General features: G+C 35.1%; 1 protein-coding gene across 11 annotated transcripts in view; it reads left to right on the forward strand.

The window, feature by feature from the left end:
* CDH18 (cadherin 18) overlaps positions 1-24,047 on the forward strand; it is a 1,096,529-nt gene that overhangs the window by 941,092 nt on the left and 131,390 nt on the right. For all 11 annotated transcript variants that reach the window (XM_074386991.1, XM_074386980.1, XM_074386983.1 and 8 more), the window contains one exon: positions 18,891-19,058. In XM_074386991.1, the coding sequence (XP_074243092.1) occupies positions 18,891-19,058 (168 nt within the window). The remainder of the gene's footprint in view (positions 1-18,890; positions 19,059-24,047) is intronic.

A 24,047-nucleotide genomic window follows, 5' to 3' on the forward strand; every position in this document is an offset into this window, starting at 1 on the left:
ACTTCTATCATACAGTAAAAAAATTAGCATTTTACATTTATGTATCTCATCAAACACTCAATTTTTTTTTTTTTTTTTTTTTTTTGGTGGAGTTTTGCTCTTGTTACCCAGGCTGGAGTGCAATGGCGTGATCTCGGCTCACCACAACCTCTGCCTCCTGGGTTCAGGCAATTCTCCTGCCTCAGCCTCCTGAGTAGCTGGGACTACAGGCATGCACCACCATGCCCAGCTAATTTTTTGTATTTTTTTAGTAGAGACGGGGTTTCACCATGTTGACCAGGATGGTCTCGATCTCTTGACCTCATGATCCACCCACCTCACTCAATGTTTTATGAGCATCAATTATAGAACACTTCTCTATTGTGTTATGAGCATCAATTATAGAACACTTCTCTATTGTGTTATGAGCATCAATTATAGTACACTTCTCTATTGTGTTTTCATTACTACCAGTCAGCAACTAGTTAAATAGGTACCAGATTATTAAATAACTTCCTGCATAACTTACATCTAGTAAATGCTAAGAATGTGCCCAACTTAACTATTGTTCTTCATTCAACCCTTGAACTATTCAAGAGAATGAACAGATAAGGCTTTAACACCAGTAAACTTCTTTCTTAAGAACCACACTTTTTTCTGTAAAAACTTCTATGTTTCTTTGAAATATCTATTTGTAGTAGTGCTTTGTGTGACCTGCTTCTGTGCTTGAAAGGGATATTTATGGTTTGATGCCCTGTTCACAAATCTCACTATATTGCCTATCAGTGATACTGAGTCATAATGATATAAAATCTTAATTATGATTATTAATGAATATATCTACAAATTAATTATAAACAGAAATCTAACACTGAATTATCAGTCAAACTTATACAATTAGTATAATATTCTGTCCCCAAATACTGAGAAAATTGTTCATTTCTTATCATTTTTAAAGTTTCCAGAATGTGTAAGTAGTATCATGATTAAATGAATAATTCTGTAATGTTTCCACTATGAACACATTTGAAAGATCAAAGGCAGTAAGGTTGCATGAGCATTCTTGAAATCCTAGTGAGTAATTTACTTTATATGTTTCAATTGTATTTTTACCTTTCTTTTTTTTTTTTTTTTTTTTTTTTTGAGACAGAGTTTCGCTCTTGTTACCCAGGCTGGAGTGCAATGGCGCCATCTCGGCTCACCACAACCTCCGCCTCCTGGGTTCAGGCAATTCTCCTGCCTCAGCCTCCTGAGTAGCTGGGATTACAGGCACGAGCCACCATGCCCAGCTAATTTTTTTGGGTTTTTAGTAGAGACGGGGTTTCACCATGTTGACCAGGATGGTCTTGATCTCTCGACCTCGTGATCCAGCCTCCCAAAGTGCTGGGATTACAGGCTTGAGCCACCACGCCCCCGTATTTTTACCTTTCTTATGTGACTCCATGATTATACTACAACCATCCTGACTACACTTTAAACTTGCTTGTAAAAACGTTATATTTTCTAGAATTATCCACAAGTCTAGTAAAGACTCTACTTAAAACTATATGCTAAAGGAAAGACAGCAAATATGCATCTCTGAAATCTTACAAATAATTTTAGGAATCTGATATATGTGTTTGCTTCAGTGATGCTTATTTGTTACATGTGACATAAATAACATGTATACAATATGCAGGCTTTCATATTCATATATATGGAGCAAGCATAACATGACAGCCAACTTGCTGAAAATGGCCATACTTTTTAGATTATTAGAGTATGACAGCCAGGGCAGTGGCACACACCTGTAATCCCAGCACTTTGGAAGGCCGAGGTGGGTGGATCACTTGAGGTCAGGAGTTCAAGACCAGCCTAACCAACATGGCAAAACCCCATCTCTACTAAAAATACAAAATTAGCTGGGTATGGTAGTGGGCACCTGTAATCTCAGCTACTTGGGAGGCTGAGGCAGGAGAATCACTTGAACCTAGAAGGCAGAGTTTGCAGTGAGCCGAAATGGTGCTACTGCTTCCAGCCTGGACAAGAAGAGCGAAACTCCATCTCAAAAAGTAATAATAATAATAAGAGTATGACATAATGCATTATAAATTAAATCATGATATAAAAGGGAAATAAATCATTTTTTATAAATTAGGAAAACAGATGTCACAATAACTGAATTGGCAATGCAGGAGAAATCATCAATGTTTAGTTACTTATACATCTGTATTGTCAATTATATTATTACTAATGGAACTAGATGGCCATTGGTATATGTATATACTTGTATAATAGTGTTTTAATGTATTTGAAATTATTTGACTCTAAATATAGGTGTCGCAGCAACACATATTCCAAATGTTTTTGATATTCATATTAAATACACTTTCTCTAAAAGTAACTTAACTGTGACTAAAAAATCTATATAAAGCATTTTATGTTTTCAATTCATTTAAACCATCATAAGCAAAAACCAAACAGACAAAATTAAGAAGCGGAATAAGAGAAAAATATGCCAATGAATAAATAAGCATCATACATCTATATGATAAAATTTCTCATTTGGGTTTGCATTTTGAGTACACAAATTTTTTATAAGCCACATTAACAAGCTATTTTGGGAACTCATATTTAACTTGGTCTAGCAGTGAAATATAATTTGTATTTGATATTTTAAAAATTTAAATTGTCTTTCTAATTTTCTTCATTAATAAGATCCCATAAATATCATAATCTCAATACTACCCATAGAGTGTAAGTTTCCTGATGATAAAAATATTTGTAACTGTTCATTAATCATAGGAAGTTATGTTCTGTGTTGACTTAACAGCAATTATTTGGAGGTCCGGTTCATTTTCCTTCATTATCCTCTATCCTTTCCTTCCTTATCCTCTAAACACAATATTTACTTGAACTCATGAAACATGCTTACAATGGACCATATCCAAGATAGTACATTTATGAGTTATGTTTGTTTCTCTATATGTCATGTACCCCATTTCTGGAGATAGACAGCAAGAGGAAGAGAGAGGGAAAGAGAGAGAGAGAAGAGGACACAGGAGGTACAAAATATATAATATTGATTTAATGGTCTTAGGAATTGCTTTAGAAAGTCAATCATCAGTGGTTTTCCTATGGAGTAAATGAATGCGTGTGTGTGTGTGTGTGTGTGTGTGTGTGTGTGTGTGTGTGTGTGTGTTTCAAATGGGAATGACATTGCTCTGTGTAGCAAACCACTACTGAGATCTTTCAAAACAAGAATTTTGGAAGTGAGGAAATTTAGCAGGGATTATTTAGGCAATTTCTTAATCCATATGACATTGGTTTGAAATACTGGGTAAAGTATCCATCTGACGTATTAACTAGTGTGGAGGCTCCAGGATGGGTCCAGGGAGGTTCAAGGAGTGAGAAACCTAGTGCCTTAGTAGGAACAGCTGGGAGACTGGGCCCACCTAGATATCTCACTTTCTCCATGTGACCTCAGAACCTCTCTACATGGTGTCATTAACAATGTAGCTAGATCACTTACAAGAAAGCTCATAGGCTAAAGAGATCAAGGCAGCAGCTTCTAAACCACTCAAGAACAGAGCAAAAACTGCTAAAGTCACTTCCATTGTACTGCATTGATTAAAGCAGTCACAAGCCAGCACAAATTTAAGAAGGAAATAGACCCAGCCAACTGTAAGACTATTGTAAAAGAATTTATAGGAGGTTTTGTTAATTACTCAAGCCATGATCATTTTCTCTAAATGGTAGTGATAATAGCATTGATATTTGATTATCTATGAAGAGAAAATCCTAAGGGCTAATGGCCACTTGAAACATGATGAATTTTATAATTCTAATTCTCCTTCTTTTTTCTGTTATGCAAAAGACTATATCCTGGTCGGTTGGCATCAGAACTTTCAGTTACCCATGTTTACCTATCATCTTTCTGCCGTCTCTTGAAGGAAATTCCCTACAATGGGGACCTTTGATTCCAGTGGTATTAGAATCTAACCTGACCAAGAGAGGCTGCTTCTGAAATCGCATTGCCAAGGTGCAGGCATCCTTTCAAAATCTATTTGAGGGTCTATTCACCAACAGTAGAGAAATGTTTGAACCAGGATCCCATAGCTGTCTCTTATTATTTCATCCCAAAACAATAATTATTAAGGCAAATGTGTAAATGATTTCATGAATGCACACATGCCAACACAATTCTATATGCTCCATCAACTCTGGAAACGGGAAGGAGGTGATTTCGAGCAAAGAAAAAAAAAATGTCCCATTCAATGTACAGGTACTGGCTGCACTATTTATTATTTTATTTTATTTTATTTTTCAATTGTGGTAATAGCACTTAAGGAGAACTACCTTTTAAAAAATTTTTAAATGCACAATACAGTATCATTAACTGTAGGCACAATGTTGTACAGCCTTTGGAATGTACTCATCTTGCATATCTAAATCTTTATACACATTAAACAGCAACAACTCATTTTCCTCTCACCTAGCACCTGGAAAATCACAATTCATTCTATTCTTGCCACTATGAGTTCAACATTTTCAGATTGCTCATATAAGTAAGATCATGCAGTATTTGTTCTGTGACTGGCTTATTTTACTTAAAAATGTCCTCAAGGTTCATGCAGCAATGAACATAGGAGTCCAGGTATCTCTATGACATCTCTATTTTAATTCCTTTAGATATGGACAACAGGTATAGAAAAGGGTAATCAACAACACTAGTCATCAGGGGAATATAAATCCAAACCACAAGGAGATATGACCTCATACCAGCGAGGATGGCTATTATCAAAAAACAAGACGGTTGTTGATGAGATTGTAGAGCCATACTGTTAGTGGGAATGAAATTATATCCGAGTTGACCACAATATTAAGAAATAGAACTACCTTATGATCCAGCAATCCCAGTTCCTATATCCAAAAAAATTAACTGGGTTTTTGTTTAGGCTAAGCCACAGGGATGCTGACTATGTGCAATGAGTTTCATGTCAACAGGGAGTGGCAAATTAGACCTCTTTAAGCAGAAAGGTGATATTTTTCTGTGCTACCTAATCATATTTACTCACAGGTAAACCTATTTTGAAAGTCGACAGTTTAATTATTTTTTGCCATATTTAGATGGTCTCTTACCCATGATAGTTCATCTTACCATTTTTTTAGTTCTGTAATGAGTTTATTATGATGCAACCCATCATAAGTCAAGGAGCATCTGTAACACTATTAGTAAATTCTCTGGGTTTATTAGTAAATTCCATTTTGCTGACTGGGGTAGTTGTGTTGAAGCCTTGGCAATCTGGAGAAGAGTAGGCCTTTGCAGACTGCCCAGGCGGCCCTATGATTTTATCAGTATGATTATTAAATATAGCAGCAAGAAAGACAGAGCTTTTGAAAACACAGTTCACACTGAGCCCTAATAACAGAAATAAACAAAATGCAGAAAAAGAATTAAATAAAAATAAAACATTCTCGGTCTGAAACACTTTTAGTGATGTAATAAAATAACTACACCTGCCTGATTTATGTCTTCAGATTCTTAGAGATAGTGACCACCTTTATGACGATGTCCACCTCCCTCTCTTTCATTCTCCCTCTCCAGCTCCTTCTTTTCCTCCTCCTCCTTTTTCCCTCTTTTCTCTCTATTTCTCCGTCTCAGAATACACCAACTCTGTCCTATAAACTCTACAAGTTGCAAGGACTAAATTCCTTGAGCTAATGCCACTGTGGCATTAAAATTTTAGTGTCAGGAAATTCTGGGTATGATTTCAGATTTTCCACCTTTGTAATCTTGTGATCTGAGAGGAGTTATTGACATTTTGAGCTTTTCTTTTCACATGCTAATAGTGTGGAAATAAATGCATGAGGTATATACCTTAAATGAATTCTCTTAAGGAATTCTTAATTCACAGTCTCTACACATAACGTTAATTCTCATTCCTTTTCTCTGCAGCAGAAATAAAATACTTCACCATCAATTTTAATGGTAAGGAGAGAAAAAAAAAACATGTAGAAGAGAAGTATTGAATCTTCCTCCTAAAGCATAAAAATGTCTACCTCTATGAATTTATGATTGTTAATTCCATGAGTCATAGCTTGCAGCTAAATAGCTTATATTTTAGCAGAAATTATAAGATGCCAGTGTTTCATATAATTTATGATATATTTTCTCTGTAAATAAAATAAAATCTGAGGTTTTAATCCATCATCCACTGGAAGCTTGGAGTCAAAAATGTGCTAAATTTACCTGTAGAGATAGAGACAGCCATACCCTTGCTAACCCACAGCCATAACAATGAGTGACAAGTAGGGAAGTCTGGTCAACCTGGACTTTCCACAGGGGCAACGGTAGAACTATTCAAATTTTCAATCACTTGAGAAACAAAATATTGAATGTTCTTATTTATTAAAATTAAATAACCTTTAAATGTCAAGTGTATTTTAATCACTGTGTACCTAATTCCTACCATTATCTCACTAACACTTTCCACTGAAGCTAAATCTGTGCCCTGTCCAATACTGACATGCATATTCCAGACCCCAAGACTTGGTTCATGTCAAGTGTCCTTTCCATGAATACCCTGCTTTCTCCATGCACTCACACACAGCCTACAAACATGGCCCTCCCCCACAGGTACTCTTCATTCATACGCTACTATTGTGATCACTATCGCCTCTGAAGTCTGTGTTTTGTGTTTAATAAAATGTGTTTTCTGCATTACTTAACTTTACAGATTTGCACATCTGTTTCCATATCATTAAACATTCTAATTATAGCATTTCAATTTCATACGCTGTATCATATATGTCTTTATACCCCACATTTTATGCAGAGTGGAAACATATTCAGCACACGTTGAATTTTCAATGATGAATGAAGAAAACAGATTTCTGCAATTACGTTGCTGATGGATATACCAAAGTTAAATGTCTAATTATTTTTGCTTTCTATACAGACAATAATTTATGGAAGATGCATTATCTTTATAAAGTCAATTGGGAAAATTCAAAATGTATAATATATATAGCATATAATATACTAAATGTTCAAATACTTAAATATAAATTATACAGATAGCATAAATAATTTTACAGGTACCTAAACTACCTCAATCAGGCAGTTGAAGGGAAGATTCATTACTGCCAAGATGTTTAGTGCCTTCATTTAGAAAATGGTTAATGGAACTTTTAAATATATCTAAACTTGTTAGTACTCATATTAATTATTTAGAATAAGAAAATCATATCCAATGAAATATGAGTACCTTAAGACCAGGTACCATATGTGGTCAAGTAGGTAGATGTTTCAAATTTGCACATTCATGAGAATCTCTGGGGAAACTTGTCCCCAGAGATGCTCCCTGACTAATAATATTCATATATGAGTAGATCTTCAAAAATGTTTTCTGCATTTTTACCCACTAAAAAAAATCCAAAACTGAAATGTTGTGTACATCTTATTTATTAGATAATACTACAGAAGACTGTGAAATTAAAAAGCCTAACAGGCTAGAACAAATAAACAAGTCTGCACATTTACATTTATTTATTTATTTATTTATTTATTTACTTACTTATTTTCCTTTAGGTATATACTATATCTGGCATTTCTCCCCATGTTATCTCTCCCCACCCTCCCCTCCCTCCCCACCACCATTGCCTCTCCCCTATGCCCCCCCACTGTCCCCTGTGTGTGATGCTCCTCTCCCTGAGTCCACGTGATCTCGTCGTTCAAAACCCACCTATGAGTGACAACATATGGTGCTTGGCTTTCTGTTCTTGGGTCAGTTTGCTGAGAATGATGGTTTCGAGATTCATCCAAGTCCTTACAAAGGACACGAACTCATCGTTTTTTATGGCTGTGTAGTATTCTGTGGTGTGTATGTACCATATTTTCTTTGTCCAGTCTATTATTGATGAACATTTGGGTTAGTTCCAGGTCTTTACTATTGTACACAGGGCTGCAGTGAACATATGTGTGCATGTGTCTTTATAGTACAACGATTTATAGTACTTTGGGTATATACCTAATAGTGGGATTGCTGGGTCAAATGGAATTTCTATTTCTAGATCCTTGAGAAATTGCCACACTGTCTTCCACAATGGTTGAACTAACTTATACTCCCACCAACTGTGTAAGAGTATTCCTATTTCTCCACATCCTCTCCAGCATCTGTTGTCTCCAGATTTTTTAATGATCGCCATTCTAACTGGCATGAGATGGTATCTCAATGTGGTTTTGATTTGCATTTCTCTAATGACCAGTGATGAGCATTTTTTCATATATTTGTTGGCCTCATATATGTCCTCTTTTGAAGAGTGTCTGTTCATATCCTTCGCTCACTTTTGAATGGGGTTGTTTGTTTTTTTGTTTGTTTGTTTGTTTTGTATATCTGTTTTAGTTCTTTGTAGATTCTGAATATTAGCCCTTTGTCAGATGGATAGGTTGCAAAAAAGTTTTCCCGTTCTGTTGGTTGCCAATTCACACTAATGATGGTTTCTTTTGCTGTACAGAAGCTCTGATTTTTAATTAGATCCCATTTGTCTATCCTGGTTTTTATCGCCATTGCTTTTTGTGTTTTAGTCATGAAGTCCTTGCCTATGCCTATGTCCTGGATTGTTTTGCCTACATTTTCTTCTAGTGTTTTTGTGGTGTTAGGTTTTATGTTTAAATCTTTGATCTATCTGGAGTTAATTTTAGTGTAAGGTGACAGGTAGGGGTCCAGTTTCTGCTTTCTGCATATTGCTAGCCAGTTTTCTCAACACCATTTATTAAACACAGAATCTTTTCCCCATTGCTTGTTTTTGCTGGGTTTGTCAAAGATCAGATAATTGTAGATGTGTGGTGTTTCTTCTGGAATCTCTGTTCTGTTCCATTGGTCTGTGTCTCTGTTTTGGTACCAGTACCATGCTGTTTTAATTACTGTAGCCTTGTAGTATAGTTTGAAGTCTGGCAGTGTGAGGCCTCCAGCCTTGTTCTTTTTGCTTAGGATTTGTTTTGGCTATGTGGGGTCTCTTGTGATTCTATACGAAGTTTAAAGTGTTTTTTTTTCCAGTTATGTGAAGAAGGTCACTGGTAGATTGATGGGGATAGCATGAAATCTGTAGATTACTTTGGGCAGTATGGCCATTTTCACGATATTGATTCTTCCTAACCATGAGCATGGAATATTTCTCCATCTGTTTGTGTCCTCTCTTATTTTGTTGAACAGTGGTTTGTAGTTCTCCTTGAAGAGGTCCTTTACATCCTTTGTTAGTTGTATTCCTAGGTATTTTATTCTCTTTGTAGCACTTGTGAATGGGTGTTCACTCTTGAGTTAGCTCTCTGTTATTGGTGTATAGGAATGCCTGTGATTTTTGCACATTGATTTTGTATCCTGAGACTTTGCTGAAGTTGCTTATCAGTTTGAGAAGATTTTTGGCTGAGGCGATGGGGTCTTTTAGATATACAATCATGTCATCTGCAAATACAGACTGTTTGACTTCATTCTTTTCTAATTGAATACCCTTTATTTCTTTTTCTTACCTGATTGCTCTGGCTAGAACTTCCAATACTATATTGAATGGAGTGGTGAGAGAACGCATCCTTGTCTAGTGCCTGATTTCAAAGGGAATTTTTCCACTTTTGCCCATTCAGTATGATATTGGCTGTAGGTTTGTCATATATAGCTTTTATCATTTATGATATATTCCATCAATACCTAGTTTATTGAGAGTTTTTAGCATGAAAGGCTGTTGAATTTTATTGAAGGCCTTCTCTGCATCTATTGAGATAGTCATGTGTTTTTTGTCTTTGGTTCCGTTTATATGATGGATTACATTCATGGATTTGCGTATGTTGAAACAGCCTTGCATCCCTGGGATGAAGCCTACTTGGTCATAATGGATAAGCTTCTTGATTAGCTGTTGCAATCTGTTTGCCAGTATTTTATTGAAGATTTTTGCATTGATATTCATCATGGATATTGGCCTGAAATTTTCTTTTTTAGTTGAGTCTCTGCCTGGTTTTGGTATCAGGATGATATTGGTCTCATAAAATGAGTTAGGGAGGATTCACTCCTTTTGTATTATTTGATAGAGTTTCAGAAGGAATGGAACCAGCTCCTCTTTGTACATCTGATAGAATTTGGCTGTGAACCCACCTGGACCTGGACTTTTTTTAGTTGGTAGGCTATTGATTGCTGCCTCTACTTCAGTGCTTGTTATTGGTCTATTCAGGGTTTCACCTTCCTCCTGGTTCAGTTTTTGTAGAGTGCATGTGTCTAGGAATTTATCCATTTCTTCATGGTTTACTGGTCTATGTGAGTAGAGCTGTTTGTAGTAATCTCCAATGGTAGTTTGTATTTCTGTGGGATCAGTGGTGATATCCCCTTTATCATTCTTTATTGCATCTATTTGATTCTTCTCCCTTTTCTTTTTTTATTATTCTGGTTGGTGGTCTGTCTATTTTGTTGATCTTTTCAAAAAACCAGCTCCTGGATTTATTGATTTTTGAAGGGTTTTTTTATGTCTCTATCTCCTTCAGTTCTGCTCTGATCTTAGTTATCTCTTGTCTTCTGCTAGCTTTTGGGTTTTTTTTGATCTTGCTCCTCTAGTTCGTTCAATTTTGATGATAGGGTGTTGATTTTAGATCTTTCCTCTCTTCTCTGGTGGGCATTTATTGTTGTAAATTTCCCTCTCGATACTGCTCTAAAGGTGTCCCAGAGATTCTGGTAAGTTGTGTCTTCATTCTCATTGGTTTCAAAGAACATCTTTATTTCTGCCTTCATTTCATTGTTTATCCAGTCAACATTCAGAAACAAGTTGTTCAGTTTCCAAGTGGTTCTGTGGGTTTGAGTGTGTTTCTTGATCCTAAGTTCTAGTCTGATTGCACTGTAATCTGACAGATTGTTTGTTATGATTTCTGTTCTTTTGCATTTGCTGAGGAGTGATTTGCTTCCAATTATGTGGTCAATTTTAGAGTAAGTGCATTGTGATGCTGAGAAAAATGTATATTCTGTGGATTTGGAGTGGAGCGTTCTGTATATGTCTATTAGATCTGCTTGGTCCAGCTCTTCATTCAAATCCTGGATATCCTTGTTAATTTTCTGTCTCCTTGATCTGTCTAATATTGACAGTGGAGTATTGAAGTCTCCCACTATTATTGTGTGCGAGTCTAAATCTTGTTTTAGGTCATTAAGAACTTGCTTTATGTATCTGGGTGCTCCTGCGTTGGGGGCATATATATTTAGGATAGTTAGCTCTTTCTGTTGGATTGATGGTTTTACCATTATGAAATGTCCTTCTTTGTCTCTTTTGATCTTTGTTGGTTTGAAGTCCATTGTATCAAGAGACTAGGATTGCAACCCCTGCTTTTTTTGTTGTTGTTGTTCTCCATTTGCTTGGTAAATCTTCTTCCATCCCTTTATTTTGAGTCTATGCGTGTCTTTGTATGTGAGATGGGTTTCTTGAATACAGCACACCAATGGGTTCTGACTTTTTATCTAGTTTACCAGTCTGTGTCTTTTGATTGGGGTGTTTAGGCCATTTACATTCAATGTTAATATTGTTATGCGTGAATTTGATCCTGCCATTTTGTTACTGGCTGGTTTTCTTTCTCATTAGTTGACTCATTTTCTTCATTACATTTTTGGTCTTTGCCAACTGGTTTGCTTTTGCAGTGACTGGTACTTGTTCCTTTCCATGCTTAGTGTTTCTTTCAAGAGCTCTTGAAGGGCAGGTCTGGTGATGACAAAATCTCTCAATAATTGCTGCACATTTACATTCTTACAAACTTGTCACAAAACTTATGCCTGTGACCCACTACCCTGGATTCTAATTCAGTAGGTCTAAAATGTGTGTAGATTTGCTTGATAATGAACACTTTACATGATTTAGTTATTAAATGGTCCACATGTCCCATCAGGGAAGCACTGGGAGTCCTATCCATTTTCTGTAAAATAATAGATGTTACATGAATAAATGAAACAGGGAGCAAATTAAGAAAAGTAAACAAAAGTAGGCCAGGCGCAGTAGCTCATGCCTGCAATCCCAGCACTTTGGGAGGCTGAGGTGGGTGGATCACTTGAGGCCAGGAGTTCAAGGCCAGCCTGGCCAACATGGCAAAACCCCAACTCTACTAAAAATACAAAAAAAATAGCTGGACATTGTGGCAAATGCCTGTAGTCTCAGCTACTCAGGAGGCTGACACATGAGAATCACTTGAACCTGAGAGTCAGATGTTGCAGTGAGTAGAGATCACACCTCTGCACTCCAGCCTGGATGACAGAGCAAGGCTGTGTCTCGAAGAAAAGAAAAAAAAGAAAGAAAAAGAAAAAAAAAAAAAAAGAAAGAGGCCGGGTGTGGTGGCTTGTGCCTATAATCCCAGCACTTTGGGAGGCCAAGTTGGGTAGATCATGAGGTCAAGAGATCGAGACCATTCTGGTCAACATGGTAAAACCCCATCTGTACTAAAAATACAAAAACTAGCTGGGCATGGTGGCACATGCCTGTAGTCCCAGCTACTTGGGAGGCTGAGGCAGGAGAATTGCTTGAACCCAGGAGACAGAGGCTGCGGTGAGCCGAGATTGCGCCATTGCACTCCAGCCTGGGTAACAAGAGCGAAAGTCCGTCTCAAAAAAAAAAAAAAAAAGAAGCAAAAGTACACATGAGTAGTTTAGACATAGAAGGAACCATTACCTCTCATAAATATGTGTGTATACCTTGGAGGTTTTTGTAAGAATGTAAATGTGCAGACTTGTTTATTTGTTCTAACCTGTTAGACATTTTTATTTTATTTTTTTTTAAATTTTTCAGTCTTCTGTGCTATTATCTAATAAACAAGACATGTACGACATTTCATCTTGGATTATTTTTAGTGGGTAAAAATGCAAGAAAACATTGTGGAGGATCTACTGCTATATGAATATTATTAGTCAGGGAGCATAAACATATGATAGGCTAGTGACTCAAGCTCAGCAAGTAATGTTTATAATCACAGATGAGTTTTCAATGTTATGAACTTGTATACAGCAGACAGTAATTCCCAGTTACAAGCCCCTACATATCAAGGTGATTGGGAAACAGTAGTAGGTAATTTGCAGGCAATGGGGCACCTACAATTGTTTATCAGGAAAGTAATAAGAAACAAAACAAAATGATACAAAGGTAATCACATCTTGTTGATTCAACCCGGCATCACAAGAGAGTAAGAGGCAACAATTCAAGTTAAAATTTTTGAAGTAAACATTGCCAGTGAAGCATTTCCAACAAGCATTCAGAATATGCCGTAACCATTTACCTAGGATGTATTGAAAAGAGGAACCTTGTCTTTATTTTTTAAACAAATGCATAATGCAGTAAGTTATGGAAATTAATTTCACTGCTCTGTATTTTTGGCTTTTAAAATGTACTATGAAAAGGCTACACAGTGTTCCCTTATTAAGTTTATATTAAAAAGCAGAGTAAATTATTTTGCAATTATTGGATATGTGGATACACGGATACATGGCAGAAATGACTAACCAAACAAATAAAACATACTTTTTTACTTGGACTCTGCATACAGAGTGTATTCTACCTTTGTCCACGAGCTTAGCTTTTACAATTGAGAAAAATGAACAACACTTCTGTATATTATGTGCCTATGTGATCCCCATACACATACATTTGTTGTGATGACGTAAAGGTGATAAAATGTAAAGAAATGCATGGAAACATCATGGCAGGACTTTGTCTTTTTGACTGTTGTCTATTCTGCAGATGGTCTTGACCCACTTGCACATAAATCCAACTGAATATTTGTGTCACCGCCCCCCCTAGAGTTTGTAAGTTGAATTCCTAACTCCAAATATGGTGGTATTTGGAGATGAGCACTTTGGGATGTAATTAGGATTAGATTAGGTCCTGTGGATGAGTCCTTCGTGATGACTAATGGTTTAAAAAATTTTTTAAAAGGAGATTCCCCACCGTCCTCTCAGTGCTTGCAAATAAGAAAGCCCTTGTGAGGACATTATAAGAAGGTGTCCATCTGCAAGCCAGGAAGAGACACTTCACCAGGAATAAAATCATCTGGTACCTTGATCTTGGACTTTCTAGCTTCTGGAAGTGTGAGAAATCTGTTTTTAAAGCCACCCAGCCTATGGTATTTTGTTCTGGGAGACTGAGAAGATTAATGTAATAGCCTCCTGGAGATTTGTGTAAACCAGCCCCATTTCAAATTACAAAATCAAAATTTCCGGGGGCTAAACACAAGCAATTTGATGATTAAGGAAACTTCAAGATAATTTTAAACACAAGTTTGAAAACCAATAGAAAATTTCTAAAAATTAGAGTAACAAAATAATTGATCGTCCAAACTGGCACACAGTGTAGAATGAAAGGAAGCATTGCTGTGGTTAAGCCAGGACAAGAAAATCTGAAAATTTCTTTTTTTCTTTTTCTTTTTTTTTAATTTTTTTTTTATTGCATTTTAGGTTTGGGGGTACATATGAAGAACATGCAAGATTTTTGCATAGGTACACACATGACAGTGTGGTTTGCTGCCTTCCTTCCTGTCACCTGTATCTGTCATTTCTCCCCATGCTATCTCTTCCCACCTCCCCACCTCCCTGTCACTCCCCCATTTCCCCCCAACAGACCCCAGCGTGTAGTGCTCCCCTCCCTGTGTCCATTTGTTCTCATTGTTCAACACTCACCTATGAGTGAGAACATGCAGTATTTGATTTTCTGATCTTGTGTCAGTTTGCTGAGAATGATGGTTTCCAGGTTCATCCATGTCCCTACAAAGGATGCAAACTCATCGTTTTTGATGGCTGTGTAATATTCCATGGTGTATATGTACCACATTTTCCCTATCCAGTCTATCATCAATGGGCATTTGGGCTGGTTCCAGGTCTTTACTATTGTAAACAGTGCTGCAGTGAACATTCGTGTGCATGTGTCCTTATGATAGAATGATTTATAATCCTTTGGATATATACCCAGTAATGGGATTGCTGGGTCAAATGGGATTTCTATTTTTAGGTTATTGAGGAATCGCCATGAAACTTTCTTAAGAAAACCATTATATAAGATCATTTTGCCTGCATAGCTTCATATTTAACCCATTTTTTATTTTAAAAAATTATTCTACTTTATGTTTTCTCTATGTTCAAATGTAGCTAGCTTCCTGCATAAAATTTTGGTGGGGAGGAATGAATGTATGTATCTGTGTGGTGAGAGTGTGTGCATGTGTTTACTCATAATATATATTTTATTTTGGAAAAAAAAAAAAGCCAGGTGGGAGTGTAAATTAGTTCAACCATTGTGGAAGACAGTGTGGTGATTCCTCAAGGACCCATAAGTAGAAATTCCATTTGGCCCAGCAATCCCATTACTGGGTATATATCCAAAGGATTAGAAATCGTTCTACTATAAGGACACATGCACACGAATGTTCATTGCATCACAGTTTACAATAGCAAAGAACTGGAACCAACCCAAATGCCCATTTATGATAGAATGGACAGGGAAAAATGTGGCACGTGTACCCCATGGAATATTATGCAGCCATCAAAAACGATGAGTTCATGTCATTTGTCAGGACATGGATGAACCTGGAAATCATCATTCTCAGCAAACTGACACAGGAACAGAAAATCAAACACTGCATGTTCTCACTCATAGGTGGGTGGTGAACAATGAGAACACATGGACAGAGGGAGGGGAGCATCACACACTGGGGTCTGTTTGGGGGGAAATAGGGGAGGAACAGCGTGGGGTGGGAATTGGGGAGAGAGAGCATGGGGAGAAATGCCAGATATAGGTAAAGGGGAGGAAGGAGCAAATCATGCTGCCATGTGTGTACCTATGCAACAATCCTGCATGTTCTTCACATGTACCTCAAAACCTAAAATGCAAGAAAAAAAGCCAGATATTATGCTACACATTGAGAATGGAAGATAAGCTGTGAATTGCTCTTGAATTTAATTTTTTATAACAGTATTGATAAGGTTTAAATGTTTACCATTTTCCCCTAACTTATTTCAACGTTGTTCAGAATTTCAGATGAATTCATTATATGATCCAGAAACCACACTCATTTGTGTTTACCCAAAGGAGTTGAAAATTTATATTTATACAAAAACCCATATGTAGATGTTTATGCAGTTTTCTTTATGATGGCTGAAACTAGGAAGCAAGTAGATGCCCCTCAGTAAGTGAGTGAATAAGTAAACTATGATGCATCCAGACAATGGAATATTAGTCAGAGTTAAAAAGAAATGAGCTACCAAGTTGGGAAAAAACATAAAGAAACCTTAAATGCATATGACTAAGTAAAAGAAACCAATCTGAAAGGCTAACTGTATCGTTCCAAATGCCTGACATTTTGGAATAGGCAAAAATATGGAGACAGTAAAAAGATTAGAGATTTGTGATTGCCAGGGGCTGGGGGAGGAGAGGAATAAATGTCCAAGAGAGCCAATTTTTAGAGCAGTAAAACTATTATTTTGATACTATGAAGTAGTTTAATGTCATCATATAGTTGTCAAGTGTGAACCCTATTGTAAAATCTGGACTTTGGATAGTAATGATGTGTCAATGTAGGCTCATCAATAGTAGCAAATGTACCATTCTGGTTTGCAATCTTGTTCCTGGGAAGGCTTTGTGCATGGAGGAGGCAAAGGATATATGGGAATTCTTTGTACTTTCTGCTCAATTTTGCTGGGAATTGACCTAAAACTGCTCTAAATATAGTTTATTTAAAAGGAAAAATAAATTACTGTATTTCAGTTGTACTTTAAGTGATCCCAGTAAATGCATCTGGGCTCCATGTTAGAAGGTGATTATCTTTTACCGAAATCATGTTGCTATGGCGATTTGACTGAAACGCTTTCTGATTATCTGTATGTCTCCAGGAGGGGTCATAGCTAAGCACATGCAACTGGGCTATCCTCAAGAGTGTTGAGATTTTAACTTAAACCTGAGACAATCGTTTCAGGGAAGTATGTGTCAGTTCTGAATATGGTCTTTTCTTTCCATGAGCAAATTTGGCTGGCAAGTTTCCTCCCATTTCATCCTGGAAGTGGCTGTCCTACAAAAGAAGGGAAATAAAGGCACCGTAATGAAATTATTGAAGTCCATACCATAAAACAGAAAATTTTGTTGTTTTATCTTCTCTGGACCTCTTTAATTAATAACATTCATATTGTATAAAAGAGATATGTGTAATTCACTTCATAATACTTAGTTTTACCTTTACATATCTATTTTGCAAAACTCACTAATGCTTTTATTGTAAAACTTTATCTTTGATAATAATCTTATATTTCTCCCCACCAAAAACAAGTCCCATATATGATTAATTCTCCTTAGGAAAGACATTTTTAGTGTTTTTTTTAAGTAGTAGAACATATAAATTTCTTTCACAAAACAATTTCATAAATTATTTGCTTGTTCATTTCTGTATCAGTTAGATTCCTACTAATGTAATTCTCATATGATAAAACACTGTTTTTTTAAATAAGGGTGCTTGAGGCTTTTTATATGCATGAGTTAGATGAATCATTTATTATCACACTATTATAATTTATTTTGATAGGAATAATTTTCATTCCTATTTAGCTGCAGGAAAGTTTTTCTGATTCCTTCAATTATATGTTCACAATATGTGAAAGTAATGGGATCTTCTTTTCTGATACCTGAGGCTCTCCTCTCAAAGTCATTAGTACCTAACTAAACAATTCAGTAAAAAAAGAAAATAGTGGTTTACTTTTTTATATTCAAAATGAGTGACACAACAAGTGATTGAATACTCCTTTCTGTTTTTAAAGGCTATTTTTAATGTAAATATATAATCCCTTTCTTCACATAAATTAAGATAATGTCAGTAAAAGTATTTGGTAAAATCTGTAAGTAAGAGTTATAGTTGACAACTTCTTAAGAATTATACTGTAACTAATCAAGTATGAGTTTGATTAAAAGGCATTGGTGTATTTGTTAAAGATGACATGATTCAAATATTTTTAATGAAAATAAGTTTGTTAAATAATGACTTATGTTCAAAATATCAAATAGGTTTATATTTTATGATTATATGCATATATAGATGGACACATAAATATATATGTACACATAAATATATATATTTATATGCATGTTTATGATCTATCTCATGGACATGAGAGCAATATTCTATGTCATGGCATAGTTAATAGCCCTGAGTAAATGTTATCCTCCAGAAAATGTTTTTGGTTTGTAAAATGTAAGACTCTATTAACAGATCTATTTAATTTAGGTGTGTAGGGGTAGGTGTTTATGTATGTGTAATCACAAACGGGGATTTAATACTTTTCATTTCTTTATTCGGTCCAAGTGTTCATCATGCAAAAGTGGGTTAAACATCCCTTTTTGCACTAAGATAAAAATGTGACTTTTACATACGATTTACAGAATAAATCTTATCGTTTTCTTTATTTTGCCTAAATACTTAGATCTAGTTCTTCTTAAAGTTGTTTCTAACAAAAGTAGTGAGTTTCTTAGTCTTTGATACATGTTAATATGGCTCCTACTTATAATCTCTGTTCAAGTGTCCAAAGTCTTCAAATGTTCCCATCATTAAACATTGATAACTCTGCCGGGAAGTGATGTAAATTGTTCTGTAAAGGGGAAAATTAACCTCTGCTTAAATCAATATGACCATCTTAGCTGACACTTCTGAGGAGCTCAAGTTGTGAAATGTTCAGCACACTAGCAGTAGGAATAGGGTGGCAGGACTGTCCTTGAGGGATCATGTACTTTAAGGAATGCAGAGAGGTAGGCATCTCAGTAAGGTATGGTTTTTCTCAAATTGTGTGGTTTTATCTCAAAAAATATGCTATTTTCAAAGACATTTCTTAAAACGTGTGTGTTTGTTATACTTGTTTATTATATAACTCATACTGTTTATTAAAACATATGTATTACAGGAGTTATTAGAACAGCCTTACATAACATGGACAGAGAAGCCAGAGAACATTACTCCGTGGTTATTCAAGCCAAAGACATGGCTGGGCAAGTTGGAGGGCTTTCGGGTTCTACAACAGTCAACATCACCTTAACCGATGTCAACGACAACCCACCACGGTTTCCTCAAAGTATGTATTTGTTTTCCATGACTTGAATTTATCATTATCTTTTTATGTAAAGCAAAATGAAATACTTGAACAATGTTATGTTGCTGTTTTAATGTTTTTTAAGTGGAATTGTTCCGATTTTGTGCTATAGGGTCACCTTTCTTTATGTAAGATCAATTAAATCACTCTGCCTATTGTCTTCTGAACCTACGAGATAATTGGGACCATGTTAAGAATGGGAGTTTCATTTAGCATCAAGTTAAATATTAAAAATGATGTGGTAGTACTAAAAAATGGCATCTTCCCTTTGACAAAGTAGTTGTGTATTCCTAAGGTATTCATGGAGATGCTGAAAATGTATTTTGATGCTAATATTCTTCTAATGCAGCATCATTCCATAAATACCTTCTGTTACTGAAATAAAAAAATAAATTCTTCATGTTATGAATGAATGCTCTATATAGACACATGGATTCAATCACACACACACACACACACACACACACACACACACACGCATCATCCAAAACCAAGTTGCAGCTAATATGATAAGATGGGATCTCAGTAAAATATAAGACTTGAAAACAGAAAGCACAATTCAGTAGGCAATTTGCAGAGAGACGAGTCATATGAATCCTGTGGGTTTGGAGGAAGATGGTATTTATGACATGTTCTGAATGTAAATGATGTAATATATTTGAGTATTTTAAAAATGGAAGATACTATAGATAACACTTTCTAGGATAGTCACTAATAATCAAAAATATCCTTCAAGGGAGTTGGCTCTTATGTTCATTTTACAAATTATGTTTAAAATCTGCCATAAATTAAATGCTTTGGTATGTCATAAAGGCTCTTCTCAAGTCAGCATGAAATGCCTTTCTCAGCTTTATCTCTTGTCTCTTATTAGCATTTGCTTGATACCTCAGGCCTAGGTACAATGGAATACTGCCTCCTCCTAACATATGATAACACTTTGTACATCCTTACTTCAACTAGAATTTTTCTTTATCAACAGCCCTTTGTTAAAATCCCTGTTACAAGTTTCTCTGAAATTCCTGTCACAGAATTCGAAGAGACTCCCTCGTTTTTGCATCTTGCACAGTACTTTTGCATGCCTGTTCATGTTTTACTAATTTCTGCAGGTACAAAGATCTCCTACGACTTATGAGATCCTCTAAGTAGGAAGACATTTGAGTTATTTTTGTAAACGTAGGTGTTCAGCCCAGTGAGTACCCAGCATTTGATAAATGATTATTCGTGAGTAAATCAGTTGAATTTAAATAGTATGTAAAACTACTATTATTAACAGTATTATTAAATACATGCAAATCATAGTCAATAGTTAAATAAATCAAAATCTTGATGCCGAAGATAAGATAATGTTACCTGGTACATTCACATGGCCTTTGCGCTATGAAAAAAGTATAGATCATAGATAAGTCTATATTTTATTAAGCCATAAAATATAATTAAATTTTAAAACATTTTACAGATTATGAGGAACCTTTCTATCAATGTTATCATTTAGATCAAACAATATGCATATACACATATAACACCATGAGGGAAATGTTATTACTTCGTAGATTGGTACAATTGAAGATTAAAAAAAGAGAATGAGTGATAATTCAGACTCAACAGAATATACACTTAATTATATTTAGGATACCAACTTGCCTATCCTGTTTTCAAATAGATTCTACCACCACTATTTTTAAAATGTACATTCATATTGTAGCCCTAATAGAAAACTCAGGTTGTACATCATAGGGTTCAGTAAATGCTTGTTTGTAGTACATTTACCATCTCCCATTCTCTCTTTTTCTCCAAGTCACCCTAAAATAAATAATAAATTTATAGATTTATTAAGATTGACTTTAGATATTTACAGAAAATTTTAATTGTGATGAATATAAGGAAATTATTCGTATGGATGAATATAGATATATAATCTATTGACATTTGTTCCTAATTTTATTATTTTGATAAGTAATAGTGTTATTGTTGAAGCATCAACGTACAATGAAAATAATCTCTTTACCTGACAAACAGAGCAAATATATACCCTCTGAGTTAACTCATTGTGTCTAATAAATTCTATCTTTCTTCAGTCAGTAACATTCTGGCATAATGATTGACAGATGTAAATCCTGCTGCATTTCAGGGTGTTCTTACAGTTTTGAAAAAGCTGCAGTTCACATTCAGAACCTTACACATTGGCTTGCTCAAAAGATACTTCATTTTACACTCCAATTCAACAAAACATAATGCTGCTTTTGCAACAGTTTGGTGTCACCATGACAAAAGTAACTTGCAGTAAAGTGTTATTTAATTTATCCATAAATTGCGGCATATTAAACAGTTAGGGGAAGTTTTGTAAACTGCTTGGAAAAATAAAATGATATAAGGACTTAAATTCACAAAATACTTGTACAAGTGTAAACACAACAAATTCTAGACCGTTCATATCCTGTCCTCAAATGGATCCAGTAATTGAATTGTTTCTCTTAATGTGAGGTTTTTACAGTCGCACTTACTATTTCTTTCTCTCTTCACCTCAGAGAGTTATACTTCTTACAACTGACACTAGTATAAACATCTCCCACTGAAAATATTGCAAAAATATTCTCTCAAAGTGTTTTTTCCTCCATGGTTAATCTACCATGATTGAGAAAGTGTGTAGGCTAGTTATACTGCATGGTAATTAGTTATCATTTTAGCTTCAAGTAAATAGGCTTTGAGTAAGTGTTTGAGTGGCAGCAAATTAGAGCTAACAATTTGCTTTACAATGTCTCTACTCTTGAGAGTTACAAACTCAATGGCCTAGGATACAGGCAAACAAATGTCTTGGAGGAAACAGACCACTTGTCAGTATCAGGAATGTGAAGGAGGAGAATAGAGACTGGATAATGCATGCCCAACTATAAGGGTAGCCACTGTTTAATTCAAATGGATACCTACCTTTGGGCTACAAGGTGTTTGAAAAAGAGCCACTTAAAAAACAAAACAAAAAGACTCTTAGTGAAAGAAAATAAATTAGCCTATCTATGGCTTGAAATTCTACTCAAAGTACACAACTGATGTGCACTTCTCCTTCTAGAGAAAATCATCTATGTAAGTATATACAATTCTCTAGTATTAGTCCTTTTATTAAAGGTGTAACTTATTTTATTCTGCCATTTTCCCTTCTGGTCTTTAAAAACTGTGTTCTGTGTTATGGTTGTTGCATAACTTACTCTTGGATAGATAAAATGTTACTGACATTTGCTATTCTGCACAAAGCATATGCCTGTAAAATTCAATACCTTACATGAAAGTTTACAAAACAAACCTTCTCTGTCCTAAACGGAAGGAATTATATTGTTGTATTCAGAATAGATCTTGTAAGGTAAATAATCTAGTAACAGAAAGAAGGCATACCACATGACAAATAATCACAATGAGTCAACCTTTAGGGCTTGATCCTCCAATATTACATTGCACCAACTGCAGTCACAAGTGAGCTTAAGTTTTTGGCAATTTGCTATCATTCTCTGGAATTTAAGTGATAGCAAATTGCCAAGCATGTAAACTCATTTGTTACTGCAGCTGCTTTGGTGCAATGTAATATTGGAGGATCAAGCCCTAAAAGTTCGATAGATGGCAGTATTTCCCATAAAGTTAGTAAACATCACAAACCACAACTGGTTTGGATAATTTCTAATGTTAGTGAAAAATAAAATTTTGCTGAAGACATTGACATTGATGTGATTGTTTTTAGGGGGATAGCTTTTTGTATTAGTTTCAGTGATATGAGTATAAATGTAAATTTATGTAATATTTTCAGCGTTGATACTTTGTTTGAAACAAATAAAAAGAAATAAAAAAAAGAAAAAAAGAAAGAAAGAAAAAGAAAGTTTCTCCCTTGACCCATCAAAATGTGCAGGATTTTTAAAAAATTATCAAATAATTAGGGTTTTTCTAGTGTCTTTTGAAAATGATATCTAGTTATTTTATTATGGTTGCAGGCATATATTTTAAAACATTTTGAGCATGTCTTTAAAATGCCAGTATGTACTTGATTTTGATAACTGTTCCTAATTATTCTAAAATAAGGTAAATTCTGCAGCTGCATGGTTAGTGGTCTATATATGTAAATTCTGCAGCTGCATGGTTAGTGGTCTACATATGTAAATTTCATTCAAGTTTATTCCTTGTACCACTCCAATTTTCTATATCCTTATGGAATTTTTGCTTGTCTGTTATTGAAGGAGATGTTAGCCTTCCAAGATGATACTGGATGTTTCCATTTCCCTTTTTTTCCCTCTGTTTAATTTTTCTTAGATGCAGTTTTAAACCATGTTACTGGATGCACACAGATTGAAGGCTTCGATAACTTTCTCTAGGTTAAAATTGTTTTATTGTGACATATATCTCTCTAGTTCTAATAATGCTGCATACCTTAAAGACTAATTTGTTCCATATAGCTATTCCAGAGTTTCATTTATTTATTTATCTTCATTTCTTTTGGTTATGGTTTGCCTGGTATTCCATTTTCTAAAATTTTACTTTCAAACTTTATTGTCCTTAATTTTTTATTCTTAATTTGTAAATGTTTCTTGTGTACACTTAGATAATCTTTTTGTTGTTTAGTTTAAAATGACGTCATACTTTCTCTTGCTTATTTTGATTTACTACATTTATAATTACCTTAATTACTGATATAGTTTCTTTTAGGTATAATCATTTGCTATTTGTCTAAACTTTTTCTTCTTTTTTTCTCCTCATATTCTCTGAATTATTTACTTAATTTCATTCATTTTGATCTCCATTCACTTTTTTTTTTTTTTTTTAAGAAAAAGAATAAAGAAGAGGAAGAAAGAGAAAGAGGAAGAGGGAGAGAGGATGGGGGTATTGCTTTATTGCCCGGGATAGAATGCAGTCTAAATATGGGTATGCCTATAATTGTCCTTAATAATGGAGACATAAAAGAAAATGAGGGAAGAGAATAACAAACAAGGAGCCAAC

Source organism: Saimiri boliviensis, chromosome 1 (genome assembly GCF_048565385.1).
Source record: "Saimiri boliviensis isolate mSaiBol1 chromosome 1, mSaiBol1.pri, whole genome shotgun sequence".
Lineage (NCBI taxonomy): Eukaryota > Metazoa > Chordata > Mammalia > Primates > Cebidae > Saimiri > Saimiri boliviensis.